Source organism: Blastomyces gilchristii, assembly GCF_000003855.2.
Source record: "Blastomyces gilchristii SLH14081 genomic scaffold supercont1.6, whole genome shotgun sequence".
NCBI classification, from domain to species: domain Eukaryota; kingdom Fungi; phylum Ascomycota; class Eurotiomycetes; order Onygenales; family Ajellomycetaceae; genus Blastomyces; species Blastomyces gilchristii.
The window spans coordinates 246,917-267,475 of record NW_003101677.1 but is presented as its reverse complement, the minus strand read 5'-3'; the positions used below and the strand labels follow the sequence as shown (position 1 = coordinate 267,475).

At 44.5% G+C, this 20,559-nt stretch overlaps 4 protein-coding genes across 4 annotated transcripts; 2 read left to right on the top strand and 2 right to left on the bottom strand.

Moving 5' to 3' along the window:
- Positions 1-1,504: 1,504 nt before the first annotated feature.
- On the top strand, positions 1,505-5,580 carry BDBG_03649 (DNA repair and transcription factor Ada). The gene has a single exon (XM_002625544.2). The coding sequence runs from the start codon at positions 3,391-3,393 to the stop codon at positions 4,933-4,935; it is 1,545 nt and encodes a 514-aa protein (XP_002625590.1). The 5' UTR covers positions 1,505-3,390; the 3' UTR covers positions 4,936-5,580.
- A 1,531-nt stretch (positions 5,581-7,111) lies between these two features.
- Positions 7,112-11,132, bottom strand: BDBG_03648 (amino acid transporter). Its single transcript, XM_002625543.2, has 11 exons — positions 10,866-11,132; positions 10,077-10,806; positions 9,956-9,969; positions 9,813-9,885; positions 9,403-9,734; positions 9,151-9,291; positions 8,851-9,065; positions 8,575-8,772; positions 8,447-8,474; positions 8,233-8,348; positions 7,112-7,984 (listed from the first exon to the last, which is right to left on the bottom strand). Exons 2-11 carry the CDS (start codon positions 10,283-10,285, stop codon positions 7,901-7,903), a joined length of 1,410 nt encoding a protein of 469 aa, XP_002625589.1. The 5' UTR covers positions 10,286-10,806; positions 10,866-11,132; the 3' UTR covers positions 7,112-7,900.
- Positions 11,133-13,537: 2,405 nt separating this feature from the next.
- On the bottom strand, positions 13,538-16,153 carry BDBG_03646 (methyltransferase). Its single transcript, XM_031721340.1, has 4 exons — positions 15,563-16,153; positions 15,251-15,451; positions 14,536-15,161; positions 13,538-14,400 (listed from the first exon to the last, which is right to left on the bottom strand). The coding sequence occupies exons 3-4, from the start codon at positions 15,118-15,120 to the stop codon at positions 14,164-14,166; spliced, it is 822 nt and encodes a 273-aa protein (XP_031577861.1). The 5' UTR covers positions 15,121-15,161; positions 15,251-15,451; positions 15,563-16,153; the 3' UTR covers positions 13,538-14,163.
- Positions 16,154-18,297: 2,144 nt separating this feature from the next.
- On the top strand, positions 18,298-19,603 carry BDBG_03645 (alcohol dehydrogenase; the record flags this gene model as incomplete). Its single annotated transcript, XM_002625540.1, has 3 exons — positions 18,298-18,570; positions 18,695-18,812; positions 18,909-19,603. The coding sequence occupies 3 exons, from the start codon at positions 18,298-18,300 to the stop codon at positions 19,601-19,603; spliced, it is 1,086 nt and encodes a 361-aa protein (XP_002625586.1).
- Between the last annotated feature and the right edge of the window lie 956 nt (positions 19,604-20,559).

The following is a 20,559-nucleotide window of genomic DNA, read 5'->3' as shown; positions in this document are numbered from 1 at the left end:
TTTTCGCCCTTTCCGAAGAGCGCAAAAATTATGATGATGGGTTTGGTTGGTTGGTTGGTCGGGAGTGTGGTGTATTTAAACTTTTTAGAAAAATAATACTCACACGCCCTTCTCTCTTACTGTTTCTGGTTTTCAGCTCTTTTTGTTTTGTCTTTTTTTCTTTTTTTCCTCGAAAATGGCATGGCTATGTGATGTGTGTGGTAAATGATCATACCATGCACACTCACAGTTCGAGAAGAGCAGGCTCATGTGGGCCGAAGCCTGCTGGGGCTCCATTTTGAACAACGTCTGAAGTGAGCAAATAAATGGGACTAGAAAGGCAAAAGGAAGAGAAGGAAAAGAAATGGAATGGAGAGCAGATGTTACACCACTTATAAGTCAAAAGAAAAAGATAGGAAAATCTGGGACCCCAGAATCTCATTCATGATGATACCTCGTGTTTCTTCTGTGTTAGGGATGGTGATTGAATGTGGAATATATGTAGATGGACAGTGTAGTATTCACAACTGCACAGACAACGTATGACTTGTACAAGAATCTATCAGGATCAGGTCAACCGTCAACAGCTAACTCTCAACATTTGTCTCTCTCTCTTATCTACACAGTTTTGAGGGAAAGAAACCATTTTCTCCTTGGCGGAGGAAAAGAGCGGGAAAAAAAAAAATTCTCTCAGCAGAATTTAAACTTTTACTATATAAAAGCTAAGGGGTTGAACTAGAACAAACAATTCTACAGACTCCAGAGATCATTCAGACGCAAAACAAAACATCCCTTTCAAGGATTCTTTTCTGTCAGGAATGTTCATTTACTAATATAATATTGACTGAATGAGTAGATAGACATACAGAAAACAGAAAACATATCAACCTTTTTCATTTCACGCTTTAAAATAATCAAAATTTTCTTCACTCCAGTAGCTACTATTCACTCTTCTTACACTCATTGATCATATTTATATCAATTGCTCTGCTTTATTCAGCCTCTTCAACCTCTCTTCATGTCTTTCATCACATCACTTCATATATAGGCTTCTCTAATCTGTACAACCGTACTCACTTGGTATAAACATTATATTCTCCGTGATGGAATGGAATTTTTCATGTTGGGCCACGGTTGCTTGGGAGACAGAATATTGCTTTGGTAGATTATACGTAGTATTTCACCTGATGTCAGTTTTCCAAACAACTCTATTCCAACTCACCTCTTCTCCTACAATCTGCAGACGACTACGGCAGCGGTATGCATGCTATCATCCCCGAGGCACAATTGTCTCGCGTACGATCGATCCATCGGAGCAGCCCCGTAGCATGAGCCATATCTATGGGCAATGATATGACGAGCATATTATTGAGGAAGTTCCCCCCCCTCTCCCGCGGGCGGTGGGCTCACAGATCTAAATATCCATAGGGAAATTGTTATTTTATGGGTTTAAAAATTCTTAAAAAATTTAGCTAGTTAAACGACCTGCCACTGATGTCATCCGCCCACAAATAAGTTAATTTCTCTTCGCGCGCCACCACCAGCAGAGACCGACCGATGATGATGGACCCATTGGAGGGATCCATGAATCCAGACAATGGAAGCCATGAGAGTTTAGACTTATGATGATTTTACTATGGGTACTCCTATGATTATACAAGACGACGACGCTCTAGACAAATATCTACTGTACATTCAACAAGCCGTCAGAGTTCGCGGTGTTTAAACCAATCCAAAGCGCCAAACTGCTAGGCATTATGTCATCGCTCGTCTACCTACCTACCCCACCGAGGCCAAGCCCCCAAGCCTCGGCACAGTGCAGACACAAACAACCCACAAACCCACCACCAACACCAGCCCACCGCGACCCAAGGAACCCAAGCACCACCCACCAGGAGTCAAAATAGCCGGCCTTTCTTGGGGGCAGGCTATACTCAGGGTTTTGTATTCCTATGTGTCAACGCAAGCAAGCAGGCAGAGACACCGGTCTAGAACCCAAAAGAGCGCTGGACTACGTTTGTGTTTGTGTAAGGGGGAAACCAGCAGCCCTTGGAGCGCCGAGGCAGCGCTGATCACCTGACCCATGCCCTTTCGAGCCATTTAAACTATTTATTAGGCAAGGTGACGCTGGTGGGCTTGGCGGGGCTTGGCGGGCTTGGCCCACGTTGGGGCGGTGGTGGGGCTTACATAAGTCAGCAGCCAGCCAATCAGCGGCGGGCGGCGGGGGGGGGGGGGGGGCGAGAATCCTGCGGTCCCGTGATGAGCCCGTGAACTGGCGCTGATAGTTGCCAAGGGGCGTCGCAGGCGTTGCTACCAAACTGACCAATGGGCGGCGGGCAGTCACGGGGACAGGCCGGCCAGGCCAGGGGGGCGACGCGAGGGGGCGGGCAGCGTCGAGGAAGCGTCGAGGAAGCGGCGAGGGAGCGTTGAGTGAAGCGTCGAGGGCTGACGGCGTGGTGCCTGCCGTTTCTGCCCAGCCCTATTTATTAGGGCCTGGCCCCCCCCTTCAGAGCCCTCGTTTGCCCGAAAGAAGAAAGAGCGAGCCTTCATTTTATTTACTTGCATATCCATTTATATCCAGATCCAGCAAGATCAAGAACAAGTACAAGAACGGAAAGAGAAGCGAAGAAGAAGAAGACAGACAGACAGTAAACAGGACTCGGACTCAGTTTGCAGCCAGCGGCGATATTCTTCACGTAGCTCTTCTTGTATCCTACTACTACTACTACTACTACTACTACTACTACTACTGCTATTGCTATAACCTACTACTACTGCTACTGCTACTGCTACTGCTACTACTATAACCTACTACTATATCTGAATATATCTGAATACTTCATCCGAGCACACTCTATAAGCATAGCATAGAGAGAGAGAAAGAGAGAGAGAGAGAGAGAGAAACGTTATAGACTCACCCCATCCTATCCTATTATCCTACCACAACGACGTCCCCGAACTACCACCACCAACAACAACAACAACAACACAAAAGAAACCACCTAAAGGACCCCTCGCTTCAAGGCAAGCTCCCGCAGCTATCTTTGATGGCATTGAACACCGTTGAAATACCAAGTCATCCACTTACCACCTTCTCCTCCGCCTCCTCAATATCGCTCCGTCGTCCACCCTTATTACCCTTCCGCTTCCTGCTCTTGCCTGCCAAGTAACTATCGACCAGACCGTATCGTGTTCAGCCTGCTCCTGCTGCCTGTGGTATACATATATCTATCTATTATTTATATAGATATATAAGAAGAAGCCATCTTACGCGCGCTCTCTGGAGCTCTTCCAAGCCCTGGCATACGGTCTCTTTATATATATACCCCAGAATCGATATTGATATCAATATCAAAAACGACAACCATATCAACAGCAAATAAATATATCAACGACAACGCCTCTCAAAAGATGGCCGTCTCAACCACCTCCTCCTCCATCCGTTGGCGTGCAATCGTCAACCGTGACGCCACCGCCAACGACTTTGTCTATGGTGTGCGCACTACAAAAATCTACTGTCGCCCCCGTTGTCCTGCTAGGCTTGCCCGCCGCGCAAATGTCGAGTTCTACGACACCCCCAAGCAGGCTGAGAAGGCCGGCTACCGCCCTTGCAAGCGCTGCAAGCCAGAGGATCTTCGTGCCCCACCTGACCCGCATATCAAGCTCGCCCAGCGCGCCTGTCAGACCATGACACTGGCGGCGCTGCGGGCAGCGAGCGGTGCTAATACCGGCGAAGCGAGGACGAGGCCGACCCTGCAGGACCTGGCCAACGAGGCAGGGTTGACCCCGTCACATTTCCATCGCGTGTTTAAGAAGGTTGTGGGCATTACGCCAGGGAGGTTTGCAAGAGAAGTTATGGAGGGCAAGAAGATGACTGGGTATCTGAAGAGGTTGGAAGAAGGCATCAGTGCTAGTGGTGGTGGGTATGCCGGGTATGGTGGTGGCGCTGGCACCTGTGGTGCGGGAGCGGGAGTGGAAAAGGCCGATGCAGACGGAGAGGGTAGGTTATCGGTAGACTTTTCAAGTAAACCTGGTGGTGCTGCTGCCAATGGATTGGGTCTGGATGGGGTAGACGGCGTATTCTCCCCCACCGTCACTACGGATTCGCAGAATTATACTGCCCTCCCTCACGCTGGATCCATGCGCATTGATTGGAATGAATTCGATAGGATGTTGGGTGGCACTGGTGGTGGCGATGCTAGGCGTAATAGCAACAACAACCACAGTAATAGTCATCAACATCATTCCCATGCGCTTCCACATAATCATAATAGTGGCTTTTCCATAGCAGACCAAAAACAGCAGCAGCCGCAGTCCCCCCCGCAGACACAGGCGCATACACAGGCGCAAACACAGCCAAATACACAGGCACAGACATCCACTGCCACGACAACAGCACCGCTCCACCCACACATCCTCGACCCATCCTCCACAAACACCGCCGGTCTCCTCCTCGACCACTATGAACTCCCCTGGGAATCCCCAGACTGCACCCTGAACTTCTCCTCCTCTCCCCCTCGCCACGTCTCAACTGCTGGATATAGCAGTGGCTCCCTCTCCCCCTACGACTATGACCCGCTCATAGACACAAACGCAAACACAGACTTCTACAGCAAATTCTTCGACCACAACAACACTACCACTACCACAACCCTCAACTCAAACTGCAACATAAACTGCAACACCAACTGCAGTAACATCACCTGCACCAACACCACCACCACCACCAACAAACAGCAGCAACAGCAACAAGAACCGTTCCGCCAGCTCGACCTCTCCGAAGATTCTGCCTCACTAACACCTGTCGACACACCCCCCTTCCTCGTCGACTCACTGCACACGACAGGCTTCTCATCCGGAGCCTCATCGGCATCGTCGGCGCATGCGTCGCCACTGTTGCTGTTTGAAGATGTGGATTGGTATGGGAGCCCGAGCATCTTCCAAACATATGCTTAATTAATTGCTGTTTTTTTTTCCCTACCTCTTGCTTGCAATGAAATTTGGGATTTGGGATTGGGTTTCGGCTAGGTCAACGTAGGTGTTCCGGTGCAAAAGGAAACCAAAGAAAGCAACCAAAAAAATGACAAATGAGATGCGAAAATCATGACAAAAGGGAAAAAGTGGGATATGGGTAGTTACGATGGGTGTTTTATCATATTATCATTTCGTGGAAGTTCTGGGGTCTGCTATTTCCTTCTCGCATTTATCTTTGTTCATATCTTTTAACTTTCTGTAGAGATTAATAATGTTTTTCTTCTCTTGTTTTCTCTTCTCCTTTTTCTTTTCACTCTTTCCCCCTTTTTAACATCATTGATTATGTTTTTATCATTCTCATAATGTATATATAATAACAGCTCCTGACAGAATTGGAGATTGACAAGAGAAGAACAGGAAAGGAAAGGAAAAGAGAATGAGTGAAAAGAAGAAAGAAAAAAAGAAAGGAAAATGATGATGAAAAGAGAAGTAAGAGTGATAAATTTACTAAAGCTTGAATTGTGAAACTTGAAGTGTCTAGAGAAGAATATATATATATTCTTATATTTTTAAGAGCAAAGAAAAGAGATGAAATAAAAATATGAAATTGAAAGAAATAACATGATATGAAATAATGAAAATGATGATTGAATTGATATAATATATTCTTCAATATTGTAATTATTTTTTAAATAAAAATAACACTCTTTTATTATATAAGTCTGTTTCTCTTTAAAGATAAAAATAATATCAGTGAAATATAGAGAAACTGATTATTTATATTTTAAAAAATAGAAGATTTTATAAGTAATTACATTAATATAAAATTAATTCTTAATTTTAATAGTAATTTAATATTACTGTTCTTAATTCCTTGCAGAATCTATTAAATATTAAGATATTAAAACTATATATTTAATATATTTTGATTAAAGACTCAGTTAAATCTTGAATTGAATTTAATTTTGTAATTATTCACAGATTATATACTGACTAATATTATCAAGATACTTTTTTTTATATTTTTCTAATGTTTTGAAACATTAAAAACAGACAGGATTTTCACAGCTTCAGATATTCTTCACAATCAGAGGTTGAGAATTTTTCAAAATCAAGAAAATTGATGCATAGAAATTCTAGGGCTAGGTCTCTCCACCTTCCAATTTGTATGGCAATTTGACCCGGGGTTGTGGCGTGGTAGGGTAGGGGTGGATGGGATGGGGGAAAACCTCACATGGGGGCTTTGAACCATGTTTGGTTGAATCACTTCACCACCACACGGGGTATGAGGTCGGTGTTAGGGTTGAAATGCTTGAATGATCGAGCACTATCAGCGGTTTATTATTCGAAAAATTGAGCGAGTTCGTGGTGGAGCGGTTTGAAAAAAATTCGCATATTCTGTATCTGAAATTGCTAAATGTATAGTTAATAATTGACTGTATAAGTACTAGAAAAACCCTGAGATCTGAGTCTCAGGTAGATGTCATAGTCTCTGACTGCATACATCTATAATTGATTTCTTATTAGAGTTAGTGTCTGCAGTAGTTACTCTTCTTTCAATCTCATTTTTCAATCCTTATCTCATTTTCATTCTCTGTGACCGCCCGCCTCTTTCTGAACAGAGAGACTGTGATTGTTCACTCTTGCTACTTTTCAGAGCTTCTGTTTCTTTCTTCTTTCACTTTTTTCTTCTTCTACTTCTTCTTTCTTTCACTTTCTTCCTTCTTCTACTTCATTCTTATTCCTCTATTCAGAAGTACATTCATTCATGCTACTTCTCAGAGCTTCTGCTTCTTTCTGTAAAGTTAACTATGATAAACAGACAAGCATGTACACACACATATATATATATATAGAGGCGCCCGCCCATCCTCATCTTAGAAGAATGAGACGAGATTTACCATTTTACAAGTACTATACAACGCTACAATTGACATACGCTGCAGTGATAGTCTAATCTATATACTAGCACAGATTATAACACTCATCACTAAGAATCTCTCTCATGATATAATCATCAAGATCTGATTCATTTGAGTTAGCTTATTTCCTATTTAAGATTAGCTTCAAATAACTAGTGAGTGACTAATCATTGATTTAAAAAAAGCAATAATATTCTAAACAGTGGCTAATATTCTGAGATAAAGCAAGATCTAACTTCTGTTTCTGAATAGTCTCTTATATATTTTTAAAACTTAAATTAGTTATGTTTATTTATAAACTAACTCATTTATCTAGATGGTGAATTTGAGGTATGCTAAAAATATGTGTGATAAATAACTTACTGATTAAAAGAGTATAAAAAAAAGAGTACACAAACAGCACGGGAAATATATAGTTAGAAAAAAAAAAGGTAGTTGAAAACAATATAATAAAAAACATAATAAAAGTAAGCACTTTGCACTGCTGGGAACATAAGGAACTTGTTGAAACTGTTCCAAAACTGAGAAGCAAAAAACAATGAAGCAAACAATATCCAACACACAAGTAACAGGCCATTGCAGAGGCACCTCAACGATACTCGTAAACAAGGATAGAAGCCAAAGGTAGACAAGGGATGGTGGGTGAGGTATCTGGTATAAAAAGCATTTGAAAAATGGAATACAGAGCACAGCATAGAGGGATGGTGTTTCGCGCGCGCGGAGGGGGTGATAATGGATGACAGGAATGAACACCAACTGAAAGGAATCAGGAACGTTGAAAACACCAAACCAAAATTAAAGGAAAAGGAAAAGGAAAAATAAAAATAAGAAAGAATTACAAGAAAATAAAAGGCAAACAATACCCCCCTTCTACCAGGCTTCTCTGAAAAATGAAAAAAAAAAACCGCCTGGGTCTGCCCTGACCGTCTTCCTGTTGTATATATAATAATAAAATGAAACAAATGAACTCATTCCCCCTGTATATATGGAAGGTATAGTTTATCTTTCGTCGTCATTGCTGTTAATCACATCCTAGAGCAGGTGAAACTGCCCGCGGAAGTGGTATCTTCATTGATGGCTCTTCCGGAGACGTAGAGGCCGAGTCCGCACTGTGGGGTTTTTTCGGTTTGGTTAGATCTTGTTCTCTTTTCCTTTCTGTGTCTTCCTGTTTTCCTTTGTTGTCTTCTTTTTTTCTTTGTTTTGATTGAAATAATGATGGCTATGTCGGGTGAGTGTATCAGGTTGGGTTTGGGAATATACATAGGAGTAGAAGGAAAAAAAAGAAAAAGGGAAAAAGGCGGGGGGGGTTTGGGGAGTTCATAGTAAGCAGGCAAAGTCATGGGGTGAATGAACGTACAATTAGGGCGCCGCTGGCGACGCAGAAGACGTTGAGTAGGGTGAGAACGATCTTGCGTGGGCTGGAGAAGTAGCGGCCTTTATTCAGGTAGAGCCAGAACCAACCGTTTAGGCCGACTGTTTTGGTTTGCAGTTTTTGTTAGTCTCTGTTTTCATAGGGGGTTGGAAAAGAAGGACGAAAAAAAAGGAGGGTGGGTATATGCAGGGTTGCTTACAAGTGAACCAACTTGCGAAGAGGGCAGTCTATACCGAGTTAAGAAAATTTGGTTCGTTAGTCTTTTCCGCATCATATAATTTTGTCATTCCCATTTCCTGCCTTAAAGGGGGGAAAGAAAACACGTACGATCAAACTAAGAAGATGGTTAAAGACGGGGATAGCTTCCGCGATGATCCAGGCGATGACCCATAGTAAAGTGGCCAGGCCAACCCATGCGCCAATTGAAGTCCAGCTTCGTCGGGACATGTGATCTGTTCCGCGGAAGATGCGGACGTATAGGTATTTGCAGGCGACGTGTCCGTTGATGACGCCGGCAATAACGATCTAAACGGTGCTGTTAGTTGTTGGTGCCTTGGTTTGAAGGGCGGACATATATATTTGGGGGTATGGAATCAAACGTACAGTAGGGCATGCAACGCCGTATGCGATCTTGCTAATGAGAGGTCCAGTTGAGCTCAAGGCTGGTGATGCTACTTCTCTTCCAGCAAAGTAGTAGATGACGACGCCAGCGATCGTGTAAAAGGTAGTGTTGGTTCCCTGGAGGGTGAAGAGGGCTTTGGAATAATCGCTAGGATTTTTGAGTTCAGATGCAAATCCGAAAAATGCAACGTGACCGGCTGTACATACATTATGGGAGGGAGTTATGATTAGTATTGAAGACAGATTTGATATATACAAGGGATAGGAGAAAAAGACACTAACAATAGGAGAAGATGATATTGCTGACTGCCAAGAAGGCGTGGTAAATATCTGTCGTGACAAATGCATCAATGCCGTCGCCGGGTTTTTGCACCCCGACTGCTATCATTGTAATCATGACAGCACTGAATATGCTAGCGAATGCTACAGTTGAGATATAATTAGTCAATGATTGGGTCCATATAATGTTCATTGAAAATAATTCAAGGTTCATAAAGGAGGCGGGGGTGAATATTGGGATATGAGGGAACTCACAAATAATAGAGAGCCAAGAAACATTCTTCAGTGTTCGTGGAAGGGTAAGGATTAGTGAAACCAGCATTCCCACAAGGCCAAAAACAATACTGCACGTTCCGTTATCCGTAAGCGTGTTCATCATGACGACAAACGTAAGGACGTGGCTGCCCATGATGAATATTAGGAAGAGGAGCTGCCCAACGCCGAGCAACTCGCGGCCAAATCTACCCATGAGAATCTCTCCGGCGTCGGCCATGCTATGGACGTGCGGGTATGCAGCTTTGAATTGGCCGATGGTGTAGCCGGTGTAGGTTGCCAGAAAGCCAATAAAGAGGAGAATTATAATGGCTCTGAAAGGAGGACGTAATTGTTAGTTGTATTGGAGATACATAATATAAATTCCGTTGGGCGGGCGAGCTTTGACTCACGGTACTAATCCCAACGCTGCGACTGCTGATGGAAGAGCAAGAATACCCAGAGACATAGTCTCCGCGATCATGACTGTAGTAATTGTTAGTGTCTGTTTCTATGCGCCTGATGAACAGGACTAATAGCGGCATGGGTTCCATACGTAGTCCACATTGCCTAAAAGCGAACAAGCATGAATCGTCAGCAATTGTCATTACATTTTCCTTCTTTCCTTCCAACGGATTTTTTTCCCCTTTCTCTTCATTCTTGATGAAATAACTCACCACCACGTCAACACTTTATATTTAACCTCAGCAGAGTCCTCATTCCCGAAGGGATCCACGCATTGAGTCACGACATCCTTCTCGTATGGCGGGAGCGAAGTTGAGCTGCCGCCATCGATCTTCTCTATGTCCCCTATTTTCCCAGGGATCTGCCGTTCACTGAGACCAGACTGGATTTGTACCTCCTCTCCATCCAGCATAACTGCCATCCTTCTTTTGAACCTGCCCCCCTTGGCGGAAAATCCGGACGTTCAAGGTTATCAACTTCTCAATTGTCGACGTCCGAACGAGCTGTTAAAACAACAAGCCTGCAGAGGCTTTCCCTGTATGGTGTGGGGTATTGTGAGTAATAAAAGGGTGCGGGAGTAGGAGAACGGCTAAATGACGAAAGACAATATTAAAAAAAATATGGAATTGAAATAAAGAAGAGAACCAGGAATACATAAGGAGAGAAACAGGGTTTTGAACGGATTCTCCGTTTCCACTTCTGGTCTTGGGAACCCGCCTTCTCCTTGCGCCGGGAAACCACCTCTAAATAATGCTAAATAGAATTCGGAGCCGAGTGAAAGTGGAAATCGGGGCGCCTTTTTTTTGGCCTTATCTCCATATTTTCTTTCTCCCCAACCCAGGGGCCTTATCAACTATCCTTATTATGCCCTAAACAGGAGCCTGGTGCCTGAAGGCGCTACATTTTTGTTGAGTCGGAAAGGCACGCCCGCCGCCTCTGAGTCTGTATACAGTTGTTTAGTTAATATCTCTAAATAAAGTTGTAGGGAGTGGCGACATCACCTGCCGTTGCTTTCTATAATAGTAGTTTGTAATCTCGATCAGATGTACCCTTCTCCGGGATTGCGGATCACCACATCTTCTATCTCTTCCCCCCTCCTCTCTCCCCGGCATGCCGCACACTCGTTACTAATAATAATGTATCATATTGCTGTCCATAAAGGTGTGGGTACGGACTTCCCCAGTCCCGGCCGTTGAGTTTATGGCATGAGCATAAATAAAGGCCATATTATATAGCCTTTCCCTCCGTCCAGGGAAGCCCTGAAAGTAACAACAGCGTCCCAGGGTTGCATAACAACAATAATAACATTCCTAGATTTCTCTGTAAACTTTTTTTCTTCACGGCGGTCGTCTTGGTGGTGCGGATCGGCGCTAGAACGCTTGAGACAATTAAGCTTTCTTCGGAATGCTTGGCACCAGCGGCCGCCAAGCCCGCCAAGCAGTGAACAATTCCCGCCGACTTCCGGCTTCTTCTCCGGGAAACATAATGAATATTTTCGGTATTGAGGCTTAGGAGCCAAGCGGTTTCTGGTATGGCTATTCTCCGAGGTGAGTGGTTGTGGTTTGTTCTTCAGTCGGGAGATGAGGCTTGGCTGACACTTTGCCAAGGCGCAGCGGCCAAATCGCGATGGGATTCAGCACTCTAAGACCCGTTACCGTATTTGCAGACGTACAAAGTTATGAATGAACTGTTCCCTAATCTGGGTTCGGTGTGCAAATAGTATCACAGTAACTCTTTTCTACGCTTTTCATCCATCTGGGTTCGGTGTGCAAATAGTATCACAGTAACTCTTTTCTACGCTTTTCATCCATCTGGGTTTGGTGTGCAAATAGTATCACAGTAACTCTTTTCTACGCTTTTCATCCATCTGTGTCCCTCCACCGCCGGACTCTGAGACGCCAAGTTCAAGCCTCTCGTTATTTAGCCCCCTTTTGAAATCTCTGAGCTTCTCATCCGCGGCAAACTCAACACTTGCTCATTTTCAAATCAATGCTGCTGATTATCGATATATCCCTACAGAACACACCTGGGCACTCTCTCGTAGATGCCTCTCTTGGTATAGAACATCCATCCATGGATAGACTTCCAAGGGTGCACGGGTTCAACATGGCCCACTGCGACCCGCCTTGAGTTTGTTTCATGCCGCCACCCAACCAGGCGTTTGCCATATAAAAAGAAAAAGTTTGAACGCTTAGATAGCCGAGCCTTTGACTTGCAAGGTACCCATTACCCCATACTAGACTAGACGATGGAAAGGGGACAGCGGTCTGTCTGGGCGGTAAGCGATGAACCGTTCCATAAACCAGTACCTATCTCCTATCTCTGTGCTCGTCGATATAATTCACGGCTCTGTTTTAACTACTACATCATTTTCCAGTAGTCTTGTGCTGCAAAGTAAGGATGGTGATACCCGCCTCTTTTTTTTTTTTTTTTTCTTTTTTAAATCTTTTAAGTCAGAAAATGAATATTATATTGTTTTTCTTTTAGAAGAATATATGAATTGAGATGCTGACAGCACATGTCCTTTCGCCACATACTCTCTATCATTAATAGAAACATAAGTTGTGCTGAGCATATTCAAGGATCCATACTGATCACAATGCAGGGGGAAAAAAAAAAGAAGAAGATTCTATCTTCGACAGAATTGAGAATTTATTGGTTCGGTCTAGTTCGGGGCTCAGATTCTAGCCTCTGCTAGCAAAATGCTTTGTGGTGGGTGAGGTTGAGGTGGTGATTGATAAGTTATTAGTAAGCGGAATCTGAAGTGGGGTTTGTATGGCGATCTTGCTGACACCACTATCATATAATAATAAGATTCTTCCACTATCCGGTTTGTGTGGGGTTAAGATCTCTGAGATCTAACCAAGTTAGGTTAGATTTTCTTAGTTCCCGAACTGAATCAAACCGAACTATTCTATCAGGGCCCACAACCGAACTGGCCCGATAACTTTGCTCTTCTGAACCGCCCTTATTATTATATTATTATATCATTATCAACTAACTATACATAGTAGTTTTCCATATCTCCGAACAAACCCCGAGCACTTCCCTCATCATACACGTACCTATCCCTCGGGAAGCCCGGTGGAGATTCCCTTTAGCTTAGAATGCCCTTTGGTAACTAGTGACAGACAGAGAGGGGTGGGGAACCTATGTCATTTTGAGACGGAAAGAAGAAAAAAGGAGGAAAGAATGTTAGTATCCTCTTCTCTAGTGTTTCCTTATATATGCTGGATATCTTTCCCCTGCTGCCAGTTTTCAATCTTTAGGAGGAGCAGAATAAGTGCTCATTTCAGACCAAAAGACGCCTTTTTCAGAGGGAGTTTTCAGGTCATATAACAGGAGACTTGACATCAAAAAGGACGCCACCCGTCACCAGATATCAAAATATTACGAAATGGACGAGACGAGACGAGGAGTGGGGGTTTTTGTTAACCACGACCACGCCTGATGATTGATCATTTCCTCCTGTGGAAATCAACAGAGCATGCATGCATGGATTTCTTTTGTCTTCTTTCTTCTCTTCTCTGGTACATCACGCTTCTCCTCCCCCACAGATACGTTTTACCCCACAAAAACATGGAACTACGTGGAGGCCGGTGGAGTCGTCGGCAAGTAAATTTCCCTACTTGCTACGAATTGCTTGCCACTAGTTAGGTTCAATTGACATAGATGGAGTATAACGGTTCGCCTGTGTCCGGTGTCAGGCGCTAAGCGAGGATTTTCATTAACTTGCTAAAGAAAGAAAGAATGAATGAATGGGGAAATCGGAGATGACAGTTACTATATGCTAAATGAATATAGGCTATGTTGGAGCCGAAAATGAAAGAAATAAGAGAGCGAATTTATACCTATTAGAAAAAAAATAATTAAAGTGTGCAAGCTTGACAAGTAAACTTGGGGAGAAAATTTAATGAAACAAAAAAGCACGTCGACCAGGGCTTCAGCACCCAAGACTCCAAAATCTCATTAGTTAACATCACAAGAGGTTGATGGTGAAGGTAATGTAACACCACACCACCCTAGGAGCTATGTCAACATTCACCAATCTCCAAACAATGAGGTATAAGAATATACCTGAGGTATCATTATCCCATGAAACGTTACTGCAAATAACAGGCAAGTGTCCATCGGCAACCCAGCACCACTTCCCCCGGCGTTAAGCAAAATATCAAACCCCCCCCTTCTTTCCGCTAACGCAAGTGATCGTTTTCGTCATCATTGCATCATCATGATCAAACCAGCAAGCACGACGATAATCAAAATAGAATCGTGCTCCCCCTTTCTTTTCGATTTAACCTAGGACGTCGGCCGCTGTCCGTATACGAAGTGGAAAACCGTCAAGAGATGGTTTTTGGGGTCACGGAATTCCTTTCGCACCGCATCGCACAGGACTTTGGTTTCGTCTATGTTCCAGCCGAGGATGCGGGTGAAAAGGGCCAGGGTGAATGATTCGATGCAGCTGCACATGTGTTCCATTTGGAATGCGCCCACCTCCTTGAGTTTGGGGTCTTTGGGCCATGTCCCCATTGGGACCTGCGGGGACGATACTTGTTAGTATCTATATTCTGTAGGGAAGGGGGTTATGTAGAATGAAGAAGAAGAAGAAGAGGGGAAAGTCTAAGAAAGAAAGAAAAACAAAAATCGCTCAATCAGGATGAAGAGACATACCTTGTATATATCATCCTGGACATTCTTGAAGCCAGCGTTGATCAGATTCTGCTTCTGCTCACCAGCAACATTCAGGCGTTTCCCAAATTTTATACTCGCTTCATCTAGTAGGGCTAGCCAGCGGGATGTATTGGGGCACTTCTTAAGCGTCGGGTCGTCGTCGGAGTGAACCCACGCTTCATATTCTTGCATTTCAATCCACCCTCCAGGCTTCAGGTGCTGGAGTGCGCGGCTGTACAATGTGTTCCAATCCTTAATGCTCCCGCCCATCCCCCGCGCATGGATAAAATCGAATGCCTCATCTGACGTATACACCCATTCACTCTCAACATCATCGACATAAAACTTGCAATTGGGAGGCACCCAGGAAGGTTGAATGGGGCTCAAGTCGTTCCCGATCACGGTGGCAGTGTGGAATTCATCAGCAAAATCAATAGCCCATGCACCTGTTGCTGTCCCGAAGTCTAGCACTCTCTTCGGCTTCGCGGTAATGGGCGCTCGGAAGAGCCGACCGCCTAGTATAAGGCGAAAGATGTGGTGGTGTAATTCGAGCCGCTCCTGCTCCGCTTCGTCATTTGGTAACATATACGATCCGTTCCTGAATCCGTGGTATCTCCTTCCATTTTCTATAACGTGGCAAGAAAAGGGCATAACAGCATTAGCACGAAATGCTGACCCGACCGGAAGCGCAGAATTTTGTTGGGATGACGCTCACCATATCTATATTCTAGGATTGAGGAGGAGAGCGAGGTTCCAAGGGAGGAACCGCCAACAGTCGCGCTGATTGAGGCGCAATCTGCGAATTCTGTCTGTTTCGGTTGTTAGTTCTATAGACCTTTGAAAGAAGAGTATTGAGGAAAGGTCGCCAGGGAGTCACTACATCGATATCGATAATCCCGGGGTTTGGTGCAGAGGGCTGCACAATTGTCTCAGTTTGGTGTGTCATTTTTATTTACTTCTCGAGGAGCAAAGGGAGCAAAAAGCAAAAAGAAAAATCAAATCGAGAGAAGTAATGATCAAATAATACCTGTGTTACCAGGAAATCGTCAAAAGATGTTTGTTTTTGGGGCTTCCACGAGCTCGGGAACACCGATATATATGAATGAACCCAGTACACACGAGGGGGAGCCTGGCCTCCCCATCCTCGTCTTTTGGCAGTCCTCGCTTGAACATAACCAGACTGCTTTAGCTGCTGTGTCTAGACTAAGGAATCAGCTCGATTATCCCGTCCGCTTACTGCATAAGTCTTAGTGTGCAGACTTTCAACTGCTAACGTCGCGGAGATCGGAAACGCCATCCAGCGCGAGTGACCGGCCTGCTGTCCCGGACGGGTGAGAGGGTGCAACCTATCTTTACTCGGCGTAGTGTCTTGCCCGACCTCTGCCGGACCTCACATTAACTTTCTGACGAGACACTCACTCCACAGATGTTCGGTATGGTAAGATTTGCGACCAATTCAACACCGAAGGACTGACTGAACCTGCTCAAAGGCCTGAGCACCGCGAATTTTAGTTTGGCATATCAGACTCAAATAATGAACGGTTGACTAGATTATGAGATGTCAATGTTCTCTTTCAGTAGCTCCTTGACCCTATAAATACCGTTCATAGTCGGTTTCTTTTGGATAGCGTACGAAGTCAAAAGCTCAGCAAAAATAATCGCCACAAATCCCACAGTCAACTCAACACTCCAGACATGAGAGTTCAGGCTAACAGAGATGGCGCATAGAATTGGCGTCTTGAGATTCCTTCTCGACGAAGCTAAAAAGCAGCGGGAGGGGGGACGGACGGCAACAAAGTGGAGTACCTAGGAAAAGAGCCACAACAAGGCCATCTCGCCAGCAGCGTTTGCGAAAGTTGTTTTGGTCTTCCGCAAGTCTCAAACTCAAACGGCTGTCCCCAACCTCGAAGCATCTTTGGCTCAGCTCGTTCGTTGCTTTCTAGCACTGAGCAGCTCCACTGAGCAGCTCCACAGAGCAGTTATCAGCGCCATCGCTCGTATAACCGCCTGCATAGCTGCACACAGGCCCCTTTCTGCATCAGTCTGAGGAACCAATAATAGCCCCCCACGCAAGGCCAAACCCCGCCCATGATATGTCTCCGGCGCTACTGCTGCATCCGAGGTGAGCGTTAGAGGTTGCATCCATCGCCAACCCGCAGGGAAACGTGGCTGACCTGGAATAACATTGGCATCTTGCTCTGACTTCCGAGGAGCCGTAGACCTATTTGGTGCGTTTTGTCGGGGGATCCTAGGATGAGAGATATTGTCGGATTGGGTGTCACGGATGAATATGTTGAAGACATATGAATCTTATCTGTATCAAGATCTGCTTGTTCTATTATCCGTACACTATCTAATATATCTATTTCATACAAAAGATGGAGCTATTTATAGTAAAATATATGTGCGAGCCAAGAGAGCTAGCATAAGCGAGTATTAGACGAGCGTTGTAGTAAGCTGATGATGATGAGAAATATTGTAGTAATACGATGTTGGTGGCGTTCAGTAATACGATGTTGGTGGCGTTCAGTAGTGTATAACCTCTTTTTCCTGACAGATATTCAAGCATTTCCTGTGCATTTCATTTCTTTTTGATGCACTCCGTATGATAAACGTCTCCTTCGTGTCCTTGCGTGCAAAAAATTCAGACGCTGGTCAATTCAGCCAACCGTTGCTGAAGAGTTCATGACTGGCTGCTCGGAATCTGCGAGGAGGAGAAGAGGAACCAACAATATCAAGCCTATGATCGCATGCCCATGCATATCTGTATCTACATGTACGGCTTTGAAGAGGTGAAAGAGCCTCAAAGGGTTGCTTATGTCACAGATCGTAATTAACTTAACTAGTTAACGAAGTTATTAGTTACTATTCCCTTCCCCCAGCCTGGGGATCTCCTTTGGGTGTCTATGAAGAAAAACTTCCAAAAAGTAAATTAATTAATTAATTAATTAATTCTTGCATTCTGGCAGCCATCCCAGCAAATCATCTTCAAACCTGGCAGTTTCCCCCACCTAAACCTCCAGTCTGCAACCTAACCCGATTGATGTTTCTTTTAGTTCTCAAACATCCAATAACAAGCCCTTTCGTACGCCGCAACCAAGAAGGCAAAACGTTAGGGGAAACTTCTTTCATTCTATCTATCCAGATTCCATGGAACTGGTTTTTCGGCGGTTGTCCTAATTCCATGACGATTGGCCACATTCAATTGAGCCTTGCAATGTCTCTTTGAGATGGTTAGTGCGGACTTTCTTACGATTGCCACCCTTTGTAACAAAGAAAAAGAGATATGGAAAGAGAATACAATTCCTTGCTCTAGTATATATACCATACATGCTTGGTAGCCAGATATATTCTTTTGACTGACTCAAATTTCTATGTGTTCTCATCCAATGGAGCATTTACAGACTATGGATTGTTCAAGTTTGTAGCCCGGATTCGTGATGATATCTTTTGCGAACCATCAATCAGAACTGAAAAATGCTTTTCTACCTAGGACCTCATTTCTACGCCTTATGGAGGAAATAAACTATAGTGGCCCAAAAAACCCTCATCTGAGCTCGGGAGAAATGCACTGGGCCCTGTGACATCATCGTTGGGACCATTTATTCGAGAGCAATAGTCAATGGCGCCCCACTAGAGGAATAATAGGGCTACAATAATAATGCCCCTTGTGTTGTGGCGCGTGTAAATCAATCAATTCCTCTCCGTTCATCGTATTTTTTAGTTTTTCTTTCTTTCTTTCGTTACAGAACCTAGCCCACTATGAAGGAGGCAATCAACTACGCCGGGCCGACCATCAAAATCGTGGACAGTCCTGTCCCCAAACCAAATGATGACCAGGTCATGATCAAAGTGATCGTGTCGGGCTCAAACCCGAAAGACTGGAAGATGCCGGAGTGGGCGGCGCTGTCGGGGGACGTTGACGATGACAATGGCATGTCTGGAACGCTTCAGAGAGCTGGGAAGGGAGTCAATCAAGGGGATGATATTGCTGGGATCGTTCAGGCAGTTGGCGCGAATGTTGTAGAATTTAAGGTATTTATCGATCGAATCGATACTTATTAAATACGCGACGGGGCCATTGATTTTAACCTCTCGTGAAACCGAACAAGGAAGTTGAAACGAGCAAAAGCTAACTTGGACCTGCACCTTTTGTTAGCCGGGCGATCGGGTTGCGGCATTTCATGAAATGTGTATGCCGGGTGGCTCCTACGCCGAATATGCGATTGCTTGGAGCCATACAACTTTCCATCTACCAAAACATACATCGTTTGAAGGTGCGACGCGAAAAGAAAATCACTTATACCTATTAGACGTACCACTGTTCGCTCGAGAGATATAATGTGCTGATATTTGCCCCTCAATCGACACAGAAGCCGCAACGATCCCCCTCGCCACCTTGACCGCCGCTGTATCTCTATACCCAAACCACCGCCTTCCGTTCCCATGGGTCCCTGCCCAGGAGCGAATTCCACTAATCATCTACGGCGCAAGCACGGCCGTGGGATCCTTCGCTATCAAGCTAGCTTGCAAGAGTAACATCCATCCCATCATCGCAGTTGCCGGCAAAGGCTCGCATTACGTGGAAACCCTTATCGACCGGCGCAGAGGGGATGCAATCGTCGACTACCGCGGCGGGCTGAAGGCCACTGTTGAAGGAATCACAAGTAGTCTACAACAAGCGGGACACTCCACGGTACACCATGCGCTCGACTGCGTCGCCATCAAGCGTAGCACGGAGGTACTGAGGAAGTGCGTTGCCCCAGGTGGGCTGATAGATGTTGTGGAGGCCGAGGCTAATATGGACGTGTCGCCTGCAAGGGCCATGCCTATCTCGGTGGGGTCAGTGCATGGTATGGCTGGGTTTGAGAACAATGAACGCTTGGGCTTTGTGATGTGTCGGTATTTCACTCGGGCGCTGATGCTGCGGGAGTTCTCGGGCCATCCGTATGAAGTTCGGCCTGGTGGTCTGGCAGGGGTGCAGCAGGCATTGATGGACCTGAAGGAGGGGAAGGCGAGCGCTACTAAGTATATTTTCCGCATTGCGGATACACCTGGGATTTCATGATATTGTTTTCGATGTACTATGTAAGTTCCAATGGATTCTTTTCGGCCAATCTTCCGATCCTAGGTTGCGGGCAGATCCAATTTCAACAATTACCGTCGCCTGTGATCTGTGCCTGGCAAAGAGGATAAAAATAGGTGAGAAGAGGGGGAAAAGAAAAATAAACGAACAGGAAAATGATCCAATATCTCTCCATCATCCACTCATATTTGTCCCCGTCGTCAGTTGGTTCTCAGTATACTAACCCACCAAGAGAGAAAGTCATTGCTTGGCTCTCTTTTCTTTTTTTGCGGCCCACTCCCTTGCCAAAAGGTAAATTTCCCTGAAGAATGGAGATTAACCGTGCCATGCTTACTCACTCTCTGTAGTGAGTGCGCCACAGCATACAGAAAACCACACTGTAAAGAAAATATTTTGAATATAGTAATCTTCAAAAATTAATTAATAATCATCACCACATCTATCTATAACATAAAGATTATCTATATACTCATTAGAAGGTGTAGAATCCACTGTAAGTTGAGATTCTATAGAATTATCTTGTTGTGGTTGAGTGACTGTAGATTTTATAGATTTTGATTCCAATTGATTGAAGAGTCTTATTGAACATCTTTTTCATCTCATCTGCTCTACAGGTTGCAATCTTGTGATTGGCATTCTTAATAGTAAGGACTAGACTGGCCGCCGGGACCATGAATTTCACATTTGATCCCATTTGATCTGGTCTCATACATTTCTTGGCGTGAGTCCCACCAGGACCAAGCCTCAAAAAAATCTGAAAATGAACTCTTTCTGAGAGAAATGACATGAAAAATGACCAGATTTAATTCAAGAACAGTGAAATGAAAGTAATTTCTCAGAATAAACTGTGAAAGATAATCATTCTTTCAAAATCAGAATAGAACTGAGACTGAAGATTAAATTCAGTCTTATTCAATTTATTCAGTGATTACTTATAT